Raw genomic sequence first — 21531 nt, 5'->3', positions numbered from 1 at the left:
AGCGAGGACGTGACTGAGGGAACCGTGAACAATGTTACCGGGTTTTTTTGTAAGCAGGCACAACAGTCTTTGTACAATCACTATGTGTAAAGGAAACCACCCGTCGGTTATCTAGGAGGCAGAAAAACAAGATAAACACCAGGAAAAAGATAAAAAGCCAGAAGGAGAATTTTGCAAACAAAGGTTGCCATGCATCTGTGACCAAAACAGAAAAAGCGCGGCATAATCTGGGAATTTTACTGCAGTCCTTTATAGCTGATGCTGTTCATTTTTCCAGATACAGTTAATGTACCAGTTAGGATGCACCAGCTGTACAAGACCATGTGAAAAAAATTACAGACTTGCAATCATCACACTTACTTAGTCTGCTGGTAAGAGTAGGCTGTGGCGTGATCTCCTGTGTTCTCCACAGGTAAAGGCTGCTGCCCGCTGGCGTCCTGTGAGGAGGGGGCAGCTGTCTGTGGAGAGGGGTCTGTCACCACACCCTGAACAGGGGGGGGAAAGCCAGATATTAAGGAACAAAAGAAAGCCTTGAAACTTTGGGCAATCATATAAAAGTAGGGACTCCTTTATGGCACATAGATAAGGAATCCAAAGAGAAAAATTCAATTAGCATTTTTTTTTTTAAAGGTGACAGGTTGATCTGGTGCGGTCAGTTTTCTGTCTGTGATTTTAACTTTATATACTTGTGAACTTGTAAAACAGCTCCTCTGATCTTTGGGGAGGGTTTGGTGTAAATTATTTCTCTCATTGAAGTATACGGATTGCCAAAGGCTAAGCAAGACTAATATATCACAAAATATATATGTTTAATCAGCAGTTTTCATTTCAAATGAAAGTTTGCAGGTTGTTTCGGTCCTTACGTCCACTGTGATGGCCGAGGCAGGCACTGCAGTGTACTGGGGAATGTAGGTTCCTTGCATAGGAGCAGCCGCTGCAGCAGGCATGTACTACAGATAAAAGGGGAAGAACACAGACTGTGTCATTTGTCTTATGATCATTTCACATTTTAGACTGAAAACAGAAGCACCGGGGCAGTTTTCCTCTGCTCTAGCGCTTCTACTCTGAGAAAAACACTGAAACTGCAAGTGTACAATTATATTACACATATAACTCAAAGGATAAAACAAACACATGCACACACAGCACGATGCGCTGACTGGCCAAAGGGGAGACTTACAGTGCCTGTTGGGCCCAGAGACAGGTGGTTCATCTGCTGGGTTAGAGGAGCCATTACACTGGAGGGGTGAATAGACAAACTGGGCTCAATGGCAGCAGCTGGAGTGATCACAGCACCCTGGAGTAGAAATGGAAGGATACAAATCCAGTCAGCTTATAGCTAATAACTGTTATTTGGAGTCAAAAGTGATTTGGAGTCACTCAGTGATATTTAATTCAGATGCAGGAATCAATATATGATCAGATGGTGGAGAAAGGAAATTAAATCGGAAGAAATGTGGAGATTAAAAAAGAAAGAAATAAGCTGAGTAAAGAGACAACAGCTTTAAGCAATTTGCAGGCAAACATAACTCAAAGAAAGGGGGGGGGGGGGGGGGGGAAGATTCAGAACAACTTTGACATGTTGGTTTAAAAAAACAAAACAAAAAACCCAATGCTGAGACCTTAATGGCAAAATTGCTAAAGGGACCTCTGGCTAATATGTCGGTTCTGTGTCGGGCTCGTAGCCGAAAACTAGCTTTACTTTGTTTGCCAGTGAGAGACAGAGAGGCGTTGAAAGGCTGCTCCAACGGAACTTATTGTTTCAGAGGAAAACACGAACACGGTGTCCAGTCGAGTCTTAATAGCTTACTTACAACTGGGCTTGTCGGGCACTCTTTTTGGCTGCAGTGGTTATTATTATATTTACATGCTTCCAGCTCCCGTTTCTGGAAGGTCATTTACTGAATGATAATTTTTTAAAAATATTTCTTCACATCATTATGCGACCGCAAGGAGGGGTGACATGGGCCGCGAGATTGAGACACAGACATTAGAGCCTCTTAATGTGAGTTTCATTTGGGTTTCCACCGGCTTGGAATTACCAAAAATAGAGAGGGCATAGCCTAACATATGAAACAGGAAAAGACCCCTGTGTAATCCATTTATTTCAACAAAGTAACCGTATTCTGAATACCACCCTTTTAAACAGTAACTGTAACAGAATACAGTTACTCATATTTTGTATTTTAAATACGTAACACCGGTACATTTATTCCGTTACTCCCCAACACTGTTTACAGCTTAAACACATAATTAAGAAAACATCTATAAACTACTGTATAAAGTATAAAGGGTTCTGATCACTCATTAACCTATCAAAGTAAGAAAGTGTAGTGTACAACGTGTTTTAAAGCAATGACACATTGTAGTTTTTTTAAGCTGAAGTAAAAAAAAAATTGCAGCTAGAAGAAGTAGTTACATTTGGTGACTGCAAATTGTGCGAGTTTGTACATGAGCAACACAACCAGTCAGCAGGCTTGGCAGCAAGGCTTGACAGAACCTGCTTGTGAATGGAGCAGAGACGCTTTTACTCTAAATCTCTTGAGTGTGAAGGCCTTTGAAGCAGTCTAACACCTTGATGCGCTGAGATCTACTTTTCCAGTGCAGCTCTGCTACAACTTCAACAGCTCTGTAAAGATTTAATAGGAGACTGTGTGCTCTGGTTATTTGTGATGGATGTTTAACTACCCTTCCCATGAGCACAGACAGCATCAGTGGTTATGTATTGGTGCTGCTCTTGAGAGCAGTCAGCACCTCTACAGCTTCAAGTTGAGACATAACGTTAGAAGAACACAAGTATTAAATTTAGGTATTTTAGGCACACGCCTGGCTGTATGGCAGACGACTTAACAGCTTTGAATCTGTAGGGTTTCTCTGGGAGGCTCGCAACAACAAAACCACACATAAGCACATACAGTACACACTTTCAAAACAAGGAAAGTTCTAGATATCTGAAGTGCTCGCTTTGAATGCATATACAGTCTGACAGTTGTTCACAGTTAAGATTCTGTAAGGTAAGACCCTTATGACTGCAGGCTTTACAGGAAAAAAACATGCACGCGTGCACACACTGTGCAAACAAAGATTGTCAGAGCTGTTAACAAAGGTACAATGTTTTTCTTCCTGACTGCTGTCTTCATAGAGAGATCTGTTTGCAGAACACAGCAGCATCAGAAATGCTCTGTAAACACTTTCCTCAGTATTACAAGTGAATGAGACGAAAGCCCACACACACACACACCAACAGATCTACCCTCAAACCGGCACAAAAGCTTTGGCTCATGCAGGTAAATTTACCAGCCAGAATCGTATTAACACCCGAGCTTTTCAACCATCTAAATAATGCGTTCTCTCTTGTAATGAATTCTCATCCTCCCTTTCTCTTTCTTTCACTTCATCCAATCTCACAGCAGGTTTCCAGGCAGAAACAAAAAAATGAAACCCACAATGAGTAGCTGTCTGCTCTGATTTATAGCTCTACAAGTGATCAACTCTCCATCTCTGTATGGGTCTGCACCCGGGCACTATGTATTAGTATGTAATGAGTGCAGTTGTATGTTATGGTGTGCGTGTTTTTAATGCATCAGACGATTTTCCTGGGGTATAAATGAGCCCACATGACAGTTATCGTTTCCCTGAGGACATGACTTAAAAAAAACAACCAAAACCCCACACAGAATCTACTTCAACTTTGAACTTGCCCTCTCTCGCTCTCCCCTGTCATTTTCCCATTAAAGAAGAGAAGCAGACTGACTGCTGCAGGCAGTCTGAAAGCATCAAATACATAGTATTAGTGATAATGATACTCGTTTATTGAGAAAACCCCTAAATGCTGTTTTTATGATGGGCGCTCCATGTGCGTGAGAATGCAAAGAGTTTTGAATTGGCATTATTTGTTCTTACTGAGGTGGTGTGCTACGACGTGCAGATGTTTCTATTATTCTATAAGCTGATTTCCTGAGACCACACCCTCTTTATCAACACACAAAGTACACTGGATTTTCGGCGTAAAACCAGACAAGTACTCCTTAGTTCCCGGCTTTATCCATGCACCCGCAGGCATGCACCTGTGACAGTTCTGCACACACGGGATCTCGCGGTTAGGAAACAAAACAAAACAAACGTGAGGTATAGAGCTCTATTTGCAAGCCCTGATATTGTACACTGCCTTTGTCTCCTGCAGAGCTGAAATCCCAGTTCTTTAGATGTCTCATTACAGCCCTCCTCAATAAGCAGCATTGATTGTGTGTGTGTGTGTGTGTGTGTGTGTGTGTGTGTGTGTGTGTGTGTGATTTTTTTTTTGTTTTTTTTTGCGTGGTTTGGCTAATGCATTCATTTCCTGTAGGGGGATTTGTGAGTAATTATGCACAAAGACATCCTCTCACTAATTAAGATGTAAAGACAGGCAGTTCAAGTAATCTGGGCATCCCACCAAGGCGCAGAAATGCACAATCCTTAAGGCAGTGTGTGTACAGGTGTGTTTAATGTGTGTGTACATTAATCAGGCAGTGTGTAGCTACACTGGTGTCTGTCGGTAATCACAGTTGTGTGAGCCTCTACTGCTCCTTTTAATAAAGTAAAGCACATTTGTTTTTTATTTGAAATAACGTCAACCTCATCAGTAATTTTACAAATGACCATTTAAAAATGCAATTCTTAACCATAAATAATGTATTATTTTTAAGTAATATTTAAAAAAAACACTACAAACCATGCAACCTAATGCAAATTTATCATGTAAAATTCAAATTCCCCTCCTAAAATCCACAGTTTTTTTAAATTATGTTAGCACAGCTGAAAACGATTGTACTGATTACATAAGCAATAAATTTACTTCTGTGTCTGAAACATAAGGGTTCCTGGTTTTGATTACACTCAACATGGCTAAAAAAATAACTCAGTTTTCTTGTTTTAAGAAGTAAATGCTATTGCATGAGGCAAACTGAACAATCTGAAATTAAGTGTGTTTATGTCAGCATTGTGTAGTATTCTCCGGTGACAGTACAAAGTGGTTAGTTTGAGAAAAAGATCGTTCATAGGTCCTCAACTGGTCACTGCATTAAATGGTTCCTGTAAAACACCAGCCTGCAGGTGATTTTTAGATGCTGGCCTTCTAGGAAGAGTTGTCCAAAGAGCCATAACTGTGATCAGTCAATAAAAGTAGAAAATAAAGACAGGGGAAAAAAATCCCCAAAACACAACACACAAATATTGGGCAGACGTAAGCAGTTTTCAGACATGAAATGATGCTGGAATAGTGTTTGACAGCATCTGCTAAGTGTGGTGGAGGAAATTTGATGGTTTGAGGCTTTGGTCGTGCTAAAGTGGGAGATTTGTACAGCAAAAGATCTTGAACAAGAGAAAGGCAGGCTTTCACTCTGTTTTGTAGTGCCATACAGTGCCTGTGGATACAGCAGGACTGGAGTTGATTTCCAAAGCAGCTCTGACATTTATAGGAACTACTCAGAAAAAGCAGTCAGCTGGTGTTTTGCCTATAATGGAGTGGCCAGCGCAGTCACTGGCTCTTAACTACTCATCTGTTATGGGAACAGAAAAACTGCCAGAGTGCCAAAGGGCTGCAAGGCTGCAAAACTGAGACAGTACACAGTACAAAATTGTTCCATCAATCAAAAATATTTTTATCTAATGTTATTAATGTCTATTTCGTTTCACTGCAAATCTGTTAGATTAAGTTTTCATGAATTTAAATATCCTAGTTGACCCCAAACCTATGAGCAATAGTGTATGTGCATTTTTAATCCTGAGCCATGAAAACAGCACACAGCATTGATGTTTGTTCTCTTGTTCTAACCTTTTAATTAGACTCATTAATTTCTTTAGCGACAGAGTGTCTCACATTCCAATTTTGGTGCCACAAGCGTTTAAAAATCTCAAAGTAGATGATGGACTGTTAACCAGAGGAGGTGTGCGCATGTTCATCTAGCTAAAAGTGTCAATGAGTGCATAGCATTTATCAAAGTTACCAGTCATTAACTGCAGTACAGCAGTGAGGAAGCCTCTGCTACCATAGGAACAGACTTAAGCTGCTGTGTCTCTCAGTCTCCCTCCCTGATGCAGCTTTAATTTGTCAAGCTCTTCAGTATCCAGGAAATACAATAACTACCCCTCATCTTTGTTGTCTAACAGGGAATTTGTCTATACATAGACAAGGGTGGAGAACAGATGTGCACAGCCCAAACATGCTTTTGCAGCGGCTGTTTTCGTTTCTTTGTTCTCAATATATTCATTGTAATCCCTTCTTTCCTCTTTCCCTGCACCTCCTTCTCGCCCCTGTCCTCCTTGTCAAATCCGCCGTGTTTATTTATTTATTTTTCTCTTTCTCCAAACCATCAATCTCTGCTCAAGCTCACCCTGTCTTTTCCCAAGTCTTAGGAAGTCATATCAAGCGGCCTGCCAAATAATTAGATGGGACATTTGTTTGAAAACACATTTACAGAAGGGTATTATCCCCGCTCAGAGACATAATTTTAATCAGACAAGACAACAGAATGTGTTTAAGATTTGCCAGACAGACATAAAGAGCAAGACAGAAGACAGGGAGAGAGAACAACAGAGGAGGAGCAACAAATCTGAACACTAAAGATTTTTGGCAACCACGGCGGATACGATTGCAGAAATTTGCACCGCCTTACGTACCTGCCCCGATAAACTCCTTCACCCCATGAATGACAGAACAAAATCATACAACCTTTTTTAGCACAGGTGTACAGATAAACCCCCTGAATGTAAGCACATTCATCTCTTACAGGCTACTTTAACAGATACACTATATTGACGAAGGTACTGGGGCACCATTAGAGCTGCAGGAGCTGCGTAGCAGTTTTAGTTTGATGTTAATGCCACAGGCACAGGCTTAAGAACGAGCCAGCATCGCCGGGACTAAAGACACCAGAATTGAAACATGAATATTTTTGTCCATATAGTGTTTGATATAGACCTTTAAACTATTGTTGAACAAATGTTTAAGAGGAGATAGAAGTTAAATTTTATCTGAAAGACTTTCAAGGTTACTGTAATATGAATCTCTTCTGCCTGTGATTTCATAATGCATCGGTCCTGCTACACTGAGAAGTAATCATCTTGTAAGCAGGACTAAGCTTGGACTATTCCACAATTTATATGATATAGCTTTCTAATTCCACTAATTCAATGCAGTACTTTGTCAGATGACAAGATGAAGGCACGGAGATTTTATATTTTATGCTACAATAGTCAGTGAATGTCAGAGAGACTGAGGCTTTGGACTATGCTTAGAGCGAAGCCTGTGGAGGCTTAATAACATAGAGCGGCTGTATATAGTCCCTGTATCAAAGGAAGGAAAAGCCCACAGTTTGTGTTAAGGTTATGTTTGTGTTTGCCAAAAGAAGAGAGAATTTGTAGGTAAGTGTGGGTTTATAGAGTATGTTGACTGTACACCTACACTCAGAGTCGATTCATGACTCTTCATGTAAATATACAGAATGTGTGGGTGTGTTTTAAAACGTTTTTGCACGTCAATCAAAGCTATGTGTATGAGAGACAAAATGTGAGAGAAAGCTCTAGCCAAGGATGGATGGAAAAGAGCTATAAACACCAAGGGTTGGATTTTACATCACTGCATTATGCATCATATACACAAAGATGCACTGCTGCTTTTGATATGCAAATTTTATGCATCACTATATGAAACTGAGCAGCAGTTACACATGTACATTGACTTATAGATAAATAATGTGCTTTAAATTAGCTGTCTGGAAACCTGTTTTTGTACATGCAGTTTCATTCAAAACCAGCAGGGAGCAACCTTTTATTACAGATTCTAAAGTGAGTTTCGCCAAGCTCTCTGAGGTCCTTTGAGAAGGCTATTCACAGGCTGATTCAGCAGAGTGGGGCTGGGATTCAGGGTTACAGTTATTTTCCTTCTCTGACCTGGGTTTGGCTCTCAAGCACTTATTGGAAGAATTTCCTTTTATTACTTGGCTTTTCGCAGTTTTCGTGATTCATACCAACTTGTCGGTGACCTGTTGTTATTACTAACATTTTCATTCCTGAATTATTAAATACTCATTTGATGAAGAAAAAGGCAGGGCACATTAAATACTGTTATAAATGTCATGGTCCTGGGTCGGTGACCCAGCGCTTTTAGTTATCATTTTCTAGTTTATGATGATGATGATTATTATTGTTTGAGTTCTGTGTGTTATATTTGGTCTGCCTTTGAGTCTGTCTCTGTCTATGGTGTCACCCCATCTGTTTGTGAATCTGTCTGTTTAGTTCAATGTCTTGTCTGGTTCCATGTGTCTGAGTTTCCTGTTTTATTGTGAAGGTTTGTGTCATATGTGAGTGTGCTCAGTTTACGTTTCCCCTGTCTCGTCAGCTGTGATTTCTCCCAGGTGTGTTCCCCTCCTGTCTCTCATCCCTTGATTACTGCCGTCTGTGTATTTAAGCCCTGTGTTTCTCTGTGTCAGTGTCGCATCGTTAACGTCTGTTCACCCTCAACTAGCTGTGTGTTCTGCTTCTATGTTCCTAGTGTTTGGTCTCCTGCTCCAGTTTAGTGTTTCTTTCCAGTGTTTCAGTCCTTGGTTCCTCTGTTCTGACTTTTGGTTTTCTTTTGGTGAGTTTAGTTTGTACGAGGTTTTTCCCAGCAATAAAGCTGCGCCTTAAGTTTCACTTCCGTGTCTGAGTTCTGCATTTTGGGTCCACCACTCCTGCTTGCCTGCCACACAGCGATTCATGACAGAACGACGCGACCAGTATGGATCCAGCAGACTCACTGAGGAAGCGCAGCTCAGCCTTTGACGGGACCCGGCTAGCGCTTGGAGGGCCTCCGTGCTGCCGTTCCTCACTAGCTGCTTACCCTTCGGTCCACTCACCTGCTTCTTCCCCCCGGATGCCCCGGTCTCACAGAAAACGCTCCCGCCGGTCCCGGGAGGATTACTATGAGACCGCGAGCAACCAGCTTACACCAGCTCAAGCTTTCTACAAGATGTTAGGGATCATTATAGTGCCACCCGACTCACCCAGCGTTTCCACTTCACAGCAGGAGCAGCCACAGCCGAGTCATTCCTTGTCACATTCTGCCAGTGCTGCTTCCTCTTCTACTTGGAAGCGGCGAACGTGCCGCCAGCACTCACGGCTCCGGCAGGAGCCTGGGACTCTTCTCGACCAACCGCCTAGGGTGAGTGACAAAGTCCCCCTACATTCGCCTTCTGTGTCGAGGGATAAACGTACCGTTTCCCCCAAGGCCGCTAACGTCAGCTTCATGAACTCTAGATCTTCTGTTCCTCCTGTTCCAGAAAATGACAGTATTCATTTTGAGAGCGATCGTTTCCACTTTGGTTCAAAAGACTGTGCTTCTGATGCTCCTTCGGACCCAGGAGTTAAGACTGTTTCATCTGGAACTGTTTATTCTGGGGCTATGTCAGCTCAGTTAGCCGCCCGGCCCGAAGCTCAGTTAGCCGCCCGGCCCGAAGCTCAGTCGCCACCTCCACCACATTCAGCCTCGCTTCCCATAGCACAGTCACATCCACAGCCTGACTTACTACAAACCTTATTTCAATCCTTAACCCAGTCAATAGCTCAGTTGGTAGAGGAATCATCAGCCTTATCGTCAGCTCGGTTTCCAACTTCACAACCATCATTTTCCCGACCTTTTCTTCAGTTGCCCTCAGCTCAGCCACCTATACAGCCATCATCTTCACCTACACCTCCGGTACAGCAAGCTATGTCTATCCAACCCTTACAGAACTGTTCCACAACCTTGAATCCTAATCAGAGAGACAAACCAAACAATATTGTTATCAGTCCTCAAAAGCTGGCCAGTTCTGAGACTGAGATTCACTCCAGGGCCTCCCCAGAGGCTGGGTTTCAGCCCCCAGCAGACTCTGGACCCCTGGCGGTTAAGAAGCCAGCTGAGGACCGCACCCGGCCGTTGCTGCCTGAGCAGACTCAATGCTCTGTGCAGCTGCAGTCTGCCATGTGTTTGCCAGAGGCCCGTGTGCCTGGTTCTGTTCTGTCCCTGCCAGAAGCCCGTGTGCCTGGTTCTGTTCTGTCCCTGCCAGAGGCCTGTGTGCCTTCTGGTTCCGATCTGTGCCTGCCAGAGGCCTGTGTGCCTGCTGGTTCCGTTCTGTCCCTGCCAGGGGCCCGTGTGCCTTCTGGTTCTGTCCTGTCCCTGCCAGGGGCCCGTGTGCCTTCTGGTTCTGTCCTGTCCCTGCCAGGGGCCCGTGTGCCTTCTGGTTCCGTTCTGTGCCTGCCAGAGGCCCGTGTGCCTGCTGGTTCCGATCTGTGCCTGCCAGAGGTCCCCGCACCTGCTGGTTCCGATCTGTGCCTGCCAGAGGTCCCCGCGCCTGCTGGTTCCGATCTGTGCCTGCCAGAGGCCCGTGTGCCTGCTGGTTCCGATCTGTGCCTGCCAGAGGTCCCCGCGCCTGCTGGTTTTGTCCTGTGTGTTCCAGGGGCCCCTGTGCCCACTGGTCCTGAGACTGTTTTCGCTGGAGGGCCCGAGGAGCCCGTCCAGCCTCCTGCTTCGCCAGCTGGAGGGCCCGAGGAGCCCGTCCAGCCTCCTGCTTCGCCAGCTGGGGGGCCCGAGGAGCCCGTCCAGCCTCCTGCTTCGTCAGCTGGGGGGCCCGAGGAGCCCGTCCAGCCTTCTGCCTCGTTAGCTGGGGGGCCCGAGGAGCCCGTCCAGCCATCAGCTGCAGTCTCATCACCAGCTGCAGTCTCATCACCAGCTGCAGTCTCATCACCAGCTGCAGTCTCATCGCCTGCTGCAGCTTCATCGTCCTCGCCTGCTGCGGCCTCAGAGTCTTCGGCCTCGCCTGGTCCGGTTTCAGCATCTGCTTCAGCATCCTCATCGCCTGGTCCAGCCACTGTGTCTTCATCCTCGTCTGGTCCAGCCACTGTGTCTTCATCCTCGTCTGGTCCAGCCACTGTGTCTTCATCCTCGTCTGGTCCAGCCACTGTGTCTTCATCCTCGTCTGGTCCAGCCACTGTGTCTTCATCCTCGTCTGGTCCAGCCTCTGTGTCTTCATCCTCGTCTGGTCCAGCCTCTGTGTCTTCATCCTCGTCTGGTCCAGCCTCCTCATCAGCAGCGTCGCCTGGCCCGGCTTCAGCCTCCTCATCAGCAGCTTCGCCTGGCCCGGCTTCAGCCTCCTCATCAGCAGCTTCGCCTGGCCCGGCTTCAGCCTCCTCATCAGCAGCTTCGCCTGGCCCGGCTTCAGCCTCCTCATCAGCAGCTTCGCCTGGCCCGGCTTCAGCCTCATCAGCTGCTGCCTCGCCTGGTCCAGCCTGTGCTTCTGCTTCAGCCTCGCCTGGTCCAGCCTCTGCTTCTGCTTCAGCCTCGCCTGGTCCAGCCTCTGCTTCTGCTTCAGCCTCGCCTGGTCCAGCCTCTGCTTCTGCTTCAGCCTCGCCTGGTCCAGCCTCCTCATCAGCGTCCGCCTCGCCTGGTCCAGCCTCCGCATCAGCGTCCGCCTCGTCTGGTCCAGCCTCCGCATCAGCGTCCGCCTCGTCTGGTCCAGCCTCCGCATCAGCGTCCGCCTCGTCTGGTCCAGCCTCCGCTTCAACTTCCGCCTCGTCTGGTCCAGCCTCCACGCAGCCTTCAGGTCCCCTACTACCACCTCCACATCGTCGGTCATCTGCCTGGCCGCTTGTTGGGCATCTCCGCCACCGTGGACGCCCTCCTGAACGCCGCCACTGCCTTCCACGTGGCCGGCCTCCGGACTTGTTTCCACGCCGCTGTTGCCGTCCGCACGGTCGGCCCCCAGAACTGTTTCCACGCCGCTGTTGCCGTCCGCACGGTCGGCCCCCAGAACTGTTTCCACGCCGCTGTTGCCGTCCGCACGGTCGGCCCCCAGAACTGTTTCCACGCCACTGCCTACTGCGTGGCCGGCATCGGGACCGGCCCCGCTGCCATTCGCATGGTCGGCCTCCTGAACTTGACCATCTGGGCCTTTTTGGACTCTGTCCCTCCGTCCTGGGCCCCCTCCGCCCACCCTGGTCGGGTGCTTTTCTTTTTTGGTTTTGGTCCGTTTTTGTGTTTCTGCTGGGCTGTCTGGAGCCAGCCCTTGAGGGGGGGGTACTGTCATGGTCCTGGGTCGGTGACCCAGCGCTTTTAGTTATCATTTTCTAGTTTATGATGATGATGATTATTATTGTTTGAGTTCTGTGTGTTATATTTGGTCTGCCTTTGAGTCTGTCTCTGTCTATGGTGTCACCCCATCTGTTTGTGAATCTGTCTGTTTAGTTCAATGTCTTGTCTGGTTCCATGTGTCTGAGTTTCCTGTTTTATTGTGAAGGTTTGTGTCATATGTGAGTGTGCTCAGTTTACGTTTCCCCTGTCTCGTCAGCTGTGATTTCTCCCAGGTGTGTTCCCCTCCTGTCTCTCATCCCTTGATTACTGCCGTCTGTGTATTTAAGCCCTGTGTTTCTCTGTGTCAGTGTCGCATCGTTAACGTCTGTTCACCCTCAACTAGCTGTGTGTTCTGCTTCTATGTTCCTAGTGTTTGGTCTCCTGCTCCAGTTTAGTGTTTCTTTCCAGTGTTTCAGTCCTTGGTTCCTCTGTTCTGACTTTTGGTTTTCTTTTGGTGAGTTTAGTTTGTACGAGGTTTTTCCCAGCAATAAAGCTGCGCCTTAAGTTTCACTTCCGTGTCTGAGTTCTGCATTTTGGGTCCACCACTCCTGCTTGCCTGCCACACAGCGATTCATGACAATAAAAGCATTTGCAGGCAGTCCTCGAGACCAATACAGCCTATGCTTTAAAAGCTTTTGTAGTTTTTCTCCCATAAATCCTGCCACTGACATTCACATGAGTAATGAAGCTATTAAACACACACACTGAAAGTTTTAAGACAAAAAGAGTATGCCAGGGAGAAAAATTGACACATGCTGTACACTCAGCATGTGTACATTTATTATATATAATAAATAAAGGAGTGAGTGAAAAGGGTTGGAAAATAGAGAACAAGACTTTACAGAACGAGGCTTAAAAACAAAGGAAATGTTGGTTTAAAAACTTACTGTAGGTTGCATAACATATTGTTGATGTGGCATCCAAGATGTACTCTGAACCTGAAGAAAGAGAAGAGAAGGGAAGGGAGAAGGAGAGGACGGACACGAGTAGGATGATGCAGAGGGGAGGTCATGACGAGATGAGAGGAAAGGAAAGATCAAAAGCAAGATTGTTGTAAGTGGGTAAAGAATTGAGGAAGAGAGAACATTGAGAATGACAATTGGAAGACAGAATGACAGGAAGCGAGTGAAAATGAGAAAACCAAAGAGAAGTAAGAAAATTAATCATTATCTCAAGCCTTTACAAGCCAATTTCAGAGCCTCAGTCCCAGCGGCAGCACGTCTTAAAGAATATTACAGCAGTAACTAAGGGTCCACTATACAGAAAGTTTGTCGTAATTATAAAAGGATATGAAGACCACAGAGAGCAAAACAGTCTTAACAATTACTGCTTCACAGTGAGGGTTTCATCATCAAAGCTTAAGTTGGCCACAAATCATACTTTCATCTTGTTCTCCTTCCGACCGCTCAACTCTAACAAACTGAAGGCAGAAATGAGTCTCTGAGGGTCCCTTTGTCTCATGCATTATTGTTGTATGCATGCATTCTGTACCTGCATCTGTATGATCTCTTACCTACATCTGTCAATGATGAGTTAAAACAATGAAAGGTAATGTTTTTTCTTTCCCTATAAAGCATGATACTTTAAGTCATGAGTCTTTGAATTTGGCTTTCTTATAGAGCTCTAGAGCTCCATCTTGTTTTTGGGTACAGCAGCTGCCAGCCAGCTCTGACATAACTTGATATGGTTTGTGTGTGGAAGAGAACGGGTGCGACACATGAGAGCTGAGAGTTAAAAGCAGCATTTGTGCTCAAGAATGGGAGATGGATAGGAGGAGTTCTGCAACGTAAGCCTGCATTTTATCATTGCTAGACAAAGAATTGCCTTGATTCTACAGAGCTGATAACTTCATTTTGGGTTCATATCTTTGGTTAAGTATGACAAACTCCACCTGTACATCCAGGAATTACTCTACATAGAGACAGGAATGGGATTTTCTGGTTTTAAGTAGGCCACGGCACTCATCAAACTTCTGAGAGGTTAAACTCACCTGATATGTGGGGACAGGAGAGGCAGCAATGAAGGGTGTGATCGATGTCTGAGCAATCATCCGATTCGTGGAGATGCTGTATGGAGAAGAGTAGAACCTATGAAAGCACAAGACATACATTTTAATTTTGACTGTCCACATCATCTAACTTCTAATAATCACCTGGGAGGGAACCAAACGCGTGTATTAACAATCCAGAGGTTTCTCTGCAGTTTCAGCTCACCCTACATAACCACATGTAATGCTGAAAATGAGGCTTTTGTCTCAGTTTGTTTTGAACTACCCAGTACACTTCAAGACAACACTGACAAAATGGATCAGACATCATCAAGGCTGTCATGGAAACAATAAATATTGCAGCTTCACTCTATGTAGCACAATCAAAGACATCTTAGAATGAGACTTGACACCGCACCAGACTACACATCATGTTACAAAGGAGTCTGCACCACTGCTACGCATAATAATGAATTATTACCTTAATGTGTGAGTGGGTGAAATACTTCAGTATTGCTCTTTATGTTTCCACCTACGCACACCCTACTTCCCATCGGTTGCATCTGTAACATCTGCATTTTATAATCTATTCACTTCTCCTATGCCTCTATTTGCCCTTCTCATTTTGATCTCTTTTTCCCCCCATTTCACTCCCTCAGCTCTGCAGCTGTAGAATGCTGTGGCTCGCAGTGCTTTATTTATCATTGTGTACCTAGAGAGGACATGTTTCATCCGCCAAGCCGTGTTGCTGTGCCCGATCGATCCCAAAGTGTCTGTTGACTGAATAATGGAGCCAGTGAGGGGAGGGGAAACCAAGGGCCAGAGACAGAAAGCGAAGCCCTACCCTATCCATCTCTAACACAGCCATGATTGTAGAAAAAAGGTACTTGCCACATATCAAGTGTTTCTCAATCAGGGAAGAAAATTACCTGAATAAAAAGACAAACTCATTTTTAATTTACTTTTAAAAGGCAACTTCAAACTACTGTTAGGTCGCTCCATAATATTTCTTAAAATCCGCAGTGAGCACAACATATAGTAATAGCCCATGCACGGAGATGACAATGGGGCTCAGCCAAAGACAGAAAAACCTAGGAGGACTGTGGTGGTAGTCGCCTGCGACACATGCACACATTTCATTTCAAGGGTGAAATGGGTTCCTGAGGTACCCACCTGTTCTGTTATTGCACATTCTGTTTCACATTACATTTGTTCAGTCAGTGACGGCATGAGCAGTTTTGAACCTCAACTGCGAGATGTAAAGCGTCAGATATTTTTAAACTATTGCGGCTCAAGGCTTGTGCATGCAGCCGGTTCCCAACTGCCTGCGATAAGCTGCAGAGCGTGATTGTGCTTCTCACAGACATTCAGTCTCCCTGTTGGATTTTTATGCCCTACTTGGTGTGCCGAGGCCTAAGTAGTAGCTGTACATATATAATAGAGACACGCCAGTTATTTGTTCATTTATTTCTTTTAACGCAACATGACTCACTTCTGTTGAACCAGAAAAAGAAATTCGTGGCAGGTTTGGTTCTAATTCATCTGCTTGTCTACTTTTAACCATGTGCAACAAGCAAACATTAGTCGTATTGTTGCAAAGTGAAAATCAGTACAGCTTCAGAAAGAGCAAAGATCTACAGAAATAGCTAGTATAGATTTCATAGAAAATATATGTGCAAAAGGAAAAAGACTGTTCTGTGAACCCCAGTATTTTGTTTTCTGAATTGTAGCTCTATGGCATCAGAGGTATAGCCTATAATTGGTTCCAGAGTTATTTACGAGAAAACAATATGTACAGTTGGAGTTGGACGGGGATCGATGCTAGGTCCTGAACTTTTCATTTTAATCATGAATGGTAATCGTAATTCAGAAAAAAAATCTATATGTACATTTTGCTTATGATATCACTGTCCTGCTAATAAGTTACATACATTGTTGCTATTGTCAATGAATCAGTCAAATTTAAACAATGATTTAATGTCAATGGAATAACTTTGAACATACACAAAACAAAATATTTAAGAAATAGCAGTAAAAATGTGAAGTTTGGTGTTATTACTGATGGAACAAAGAAATGGTGGATGAAATCAAATTTCTTGGTGTGATAATAAGGTTTGCAAATAGTCATAGACTGATTTTAAATTAACTCCAATTTATTAATGTTTTATTGGCCTTTTAACAACCATGTATTCAGAGATCTAACCAAGTAGTTTTACAGTTTACTATTTATTAATGATGGCTATTCTAAGCTACAACTCACTTTCAAAAATGTCTCCAATTCTTTTTTGCCTTAGATTAACTGCATATTCCAACTTTGGACATGACATTATATTGCAGGGTTTAAATAATAATAATAATAATGGATACTTTATTGATCCCCATGGGGAAATTACTTGTTTTTCTCTGCATTTGACCCATTCACTCAGTGAAGCAGTGGGCAGCCCACTAAGCAGGCGCCCGGGGAGCAGTGTGTAGGGACGGTACCTTGCTCAGGGGTACCTCAGGGTAGCCGTTAAGTGGATTCGAACCGCCGACCTTCCGATCATGGGGCGACCACTTTACCTACTGAGCTATCCCTGCCCCAAATAAATGTAGATAAGCTGGAGTACAAACTGGAACTTGTTTGTCATGAATGAGAATCAAGAGAAAAACACAATGCGGTGCTATGGATCCATCTTTTTCACTGTACAGTTAATAAATGACTTGCATTACAGATACTGTATTACTGTCACTGATGAATACAAATGAGGTGACAGGGCCAGGTTATTCAATGTGGTTTTCTGATTGTGTTTATTGTATTTTCATTAGACTGATGTGTATTGAGAGAGAGAAGCAGAAGGCAGAGGACAGACCCAAGGTTATTGATGTAGGCTATTAGCCCTGAGCAGCCAACTGTCAATGGGGACCCCGGCACTGCTATTTAAACAATGCACTAAACATGTAATTGCAAACAGAACATTATTACAGGACTGAATTTTAAAGCCTCTGTGGATCCCTAGTGTGATTTAATGCCCTGTCAGGCGTTTACACTGAAAAATTACTGAGTGATTTAGTGGTGACCCCAGTGACTTTTCCTATAGATGGAAAAGGGAAGTAAAAAAGGGCAAGAAAAAAGACAGGAGATACACTTAATGGGAGCTAGTAGATTCAGAATAAGCAAAAGTAGGTTAAGATAAGACAAACTATAAGCTTTCCAACAATGTGTGTCTGGCAATGGATGCTTTAAAATAACCCAAAAACAAAACAAAACAAAAAAAACGTTGTCCTCAAGCTCACAGTGAAACCTGTAATTGATTCATACCTTTCCCCTCTCCTTGGACTGACTTTATTTCTGCCTTTGCCCTCCTCTTGACCCTACTCGGCCCTCCATTTTTATTCAACCCACTTCCCTCCCTGCTTTTTGCCTCTCTAATTAGCTGCATTAGCATTTCACAGTCATTTAGTGCTTCGCCGGAAGGAGCTACGATGACCTCGGAAGAGAGGTTGGAGAGGGCTTACACACAGCAAGCACACAGATGCTTGCGTGAGAGTGCCCATTTATGCATGCACGAATGAGCACACTCGCACCGAAAGACACCAAAGACGACTCAAAGCAAAGCAGCTGTTTGAAAACAGAACGAATGAGAAGAATTGAGCAATACAAACAATGTGGAGAGGGCAAGAAACAAGTCAAAAACAGTGAAAAGAAAAAGGACTGTATAATTTCAGATGAACTAGAAAAAAAAGAAAAAGAAAGAGTGGCTTTAAGGTATAAAGTGGCGGACCAATCTGACAAAAGGAGGAGAAGAACAAGAGTGCAGAGCTGCAGGGAAGCATCTCCAGGGATCACATCACCAGCAGCATTCCTACCAGACAACACCAATCTCCAATTTCCCCCTGAAACAGGCAGGCACTCTGCTCTCCTCAACCAACTTGGGAGCACTGCAGATAGCCTCGGCTGACGAAAGTATTACAGCAGCACTGCAACAACGCCCATCTTCCTGTCTGCAATCAAAACCTACAACTCTGACAGCTTGTATGCATAGGTGCATAAATAAATGCTCCATCTGCATCAGTTAGGTGTAAGAATAAGAGCGAACGCCAGATAGTATGTGTGTTCTGTATCAGTTCAGGTATATGGGTTAATGTGTGTTATGTGTGACCCTCTCGTTTGCATGCAGGTGCTCTTGTGCATATTTCTGCAGGTTGTTGCCATGTTTCAGTGCACTGATCTTAGGAGGATTTTATACTGTCACTCTTGAACAGGCTGCGTGTAACAATGTGAGTAAAAAGTCAAGTTTGGAGACACTCTTTAGATTGAGGTTGTTCGTGCGAGAGGTAAAAGAAAAAAAAAACAAAACTTTCTACATACCCATTCTGCATCGCTGTGGGGTCATACGTCAACGCCATACCACTCTGGAGAAAGAAACACATACACCGAAATGTTAAATACATGACTTGCCTTTTTAACCAATTTGTGTTTGTGGTCTTTATCACATATACAGCTACTCTATACAACTAAATAAACAATAAAGTATGATATAGCTATTATACGTTATAATGTGTAATGAACAGAGAAAGCAAACTATACAAGAGCGTTGTACAAAAAACACAAAATTCAAAAGTGACTGGGATATAAGGACCTACTGCATGAACAATAGATAAGCAGTCTAAAGACTCCAAACTAATCCAGCTAAAAGCTCTTATGTACAATAAAATTATTTGGAATAATTGCCTTTGAGCAAAAGAGCCATTTATAAGTGCAGTCGTTTTATTTAACATGCTCAACAAAATCAAACACATGAAGGTCAGTGAGGGACGATTGTTGCATGTGGTATATGACTATATAAAATAGGTAGGAACAAAATAAGTTCCCAGTTCTAACTGACTCTAAATTTTAGCAGACCAAAGACAGTGGAACGCTTTAGATTTTCTTTACCGTTTCTCCTTAAAGGTTTTTAAAAGTCAACTTTTATGGTATGAGTTTAACTCCACTATCTGGCTGGGCTTTTCTGGGTTTACGTGGGTTCTCTCCAGGTACTCTAGCTACCTTCCACAGTCCACAGACATGCAATTATTGGGGTTAGGTTAATTGATAATTCTAAATTGCTTCTATGAGTGCGACCCTGATAAGGATAAGTGGAAGAGAATGGATGGATAGAAGTTTTATGGTACTTTATTTTCTTTTACAAAAAACAGTTCACACTATACCATGTTTGATTATCCTGAGGAGCATTCAAATAAATAAACAAGACATTAAGAAGTTGCACTACCACCTAAGTCAAACAAATCCATGCTGGTTGGCATTAATGGAGGTAACAGCCCAACATAGGAAAGTTAGAGATTACTCAAAAGTCCATAAGAAGGGTGTGGCTCAGGAGGTAAGTGACATCTGCTCAGAAGGCCAGTTGTTTGATCCCAGCCTTCTCTAGTCCAAGTTTAAGTGTTTTTGGGAAGCGCCCCCCATGTTCCTAACACACATTTTATCTGTGTGTGTGCCTGAGAGTGTAAGAGATTTTTTCTACACAAACTGTCACAAAGTAGAGTACCAATGTGTGTACTGTATGGATGAATGTGGCTCTTTCAGTGGTAAATAAGATAATGTTATATAATAGCAATAACACACACACACACACACACACAGTCAAAAATTGCCAAAAGCACTCAAACTACTCACTGAAGCAGCCCAAACTTTTCTTTTTGATCCATTTTTTGAGTTAAAGGTTTTTTTTTCCCCAACAGCATTATATTAGTATATTTCTATATTCCCTCTGTCCCTTCTTCCCTTCATAAAGCTGTTATTAAATAGTGACTAAATATGTTTAGCCAAGCATTTATCAGTGACACTAGCCCCTTTGTGGTTTCTGTCTGTCTCATTCCTTCTACCATGTTCAAATGATTGAGGCTGGGCTTCTCTTTGAGGTTTGAATAAGATCTGCTTCCACTTGACTACCTCTTGGCAATTCTGGACCAGACTTAAAACAACTGTTTGCTCCTAATCTTTTTTTTTTTACTCTGTCACCACCCCATCACCATCTATCGGCCCTGCACAAGTCATTTGTACTTACTCTACATTCTACACAAGGCTCTTCTCTCCAAATTGGCACATGAGTTGAAAGGGTGCCCTGATGCTGAACCCAGCTCAGTGTTTGGTTTTTCCACAAACACTGTTTTAGCCAAGCCTAGGCTGGGTAGGTAGGTATAGACTCCAGAAGCAACAAAAAGCACTGCTAGACACCAAATAGAAAAACTGATCAACTCCAGGGATTTGCATTCATCTAACAGCAAATCTCTTTCTGTGCTGCTACACAGCTACATGCGTATCCCTTATCCATTTTCCAAAACAAATTCTGTAAGCGTGTGATTACATGTGTAACGCACGTATTCACGTCACCGTACCAAAGCCAGACTCGTATCAGAATGAGTTGACTGAGATAAGTAGGCAGTGAAGCACCTCAAAGCATCTCCCTGGCCAGATGTCTCTATTAGCAGAAGTATTAGTTTATATAAGTCAGCCTGGACTCTGAGGCCTGGCTCTGACAAATGCATAAACCTCTGAAGAGATGCTTCAGGGCCGAGCGGGGCTTGTCACGACGTGTGCCACAGACAAATGTGTGAGGTGTCTCACTGAAAGCAGTCATCACTTATTTCAAGTTCACACAGACATTGACAAGAGGGAAGTACGTTAACGGAAAACTGACATGTGACAAATCGTCGGTATGTTAGGCGTTCAGAGGCATGACAGTGGTTTTGAATGAATCTATACATGCACATATGTTTTTTCGTTGTGTTCATGAATCACTTTGGAAAACACTACCTGATAGGCTTTAGGTTAAGGTTAGAGGTAGACAGCTGCAGCACGTGTTACCACCGCGAGTGCCATTCTATTGGATTCAATTGAGAATCTGGAGTAAGTGGAAGGCTACCTTTCAGGTTACTACGAGATGCATTGGGACGTGACAAATTGTATTTTACGCGTTGGGAATGAGAGTGCTCTGGAAATTAAGACATACAAAACCGGCACAGCTCCATAGTATTTTTATCTAGCAAATGAATGCCTGTATTTAAGCGAAATCTGAATAAAATGACATATTCACTTTACCCATTTCTGCAAAGCTGTGTGGACGTTAACTTGCATTGAAAAAAGGCTGTATGTGCTTTAACTGCTCATTTAGCTACACTCTCCAAGCAATGGCACTGCATATGTGAAATCCACTGTGCAAAATACCACACATTTAATTGTGAATACATTTAAGTTGAGCTTTTTAATAATGTGATTAAGGTATTTACTGTGGTGGTTAAAGGCAGATGCATTTTTTGCAGGGATGTTTAACCTTGGCCAGCAGACTTTGCTCATTTCTGACTGTTTTATGAGTTATGTTTTATACTATTCAGTTGGAGTTTTTTTTTGTTTGTTTGTTTTTTTAACTCCCATTCCTAGTTG

General features: G+C 43.6%; 1 protein-coding gene across 1 annotated transcript in view; it reads right to left on the bottom strand.

Moving 5' to 3' along the window:
* Positions 1-356: 356 nt before the first annotated feature.
* rbms3 (RNA binding motif, single stranded interacting protein) overlaps positions 357-21531 on the bottom strand; it is a 121580-nt gene continuing 100405 nt past the window's right edge. The window contains exons 8-13 of the mRNA XM_085366258.1: positions 18460-18503; positions 14112-14208; positions 13009-13059; positions 1181-1297; positions 864-950; positions 357-485 (exon numbers count right to left, since the gene is read on the bottom strand). Of these exons, the coding sequence (XP_085222384.1) occupies positions 357-485; positions 864-950; positions 1181-1297; positions 13009-13059; positions 14112-14208; positions 18460-18503 (525 nt within the window). The remainder of the gene's footprint in view (positions 486-863; positions 951-1180; positions 1298-13008; positions 13060-14111; positions 14209-18459; positions 18504-21531) is intronic.

The sequence above is a fragment of the Diplotaxodon limnothrissa genome, linkage group LG11 (genome assembly GCF_057381915.1).
Source record: "Diplotaxodon limnothrissa isolate DT_005_m linkage group LG11, D_limnothrissa_male_GT1.1, whole genome shotgun sequence".
In the NCBI taxonomy this organism is placed as follows: Eukaryota; Metazoa; Chordata; class Actinopteri; order Cichliformes; family Cichlidae; genus Diplotaxodon; species Diplotaxodon limnothrissa.
The sequence above is the reverse complement of the archived record's forward strand: the minus strand, read 5'-3'. Positions and strand labels throughout refer to the sequence as shown.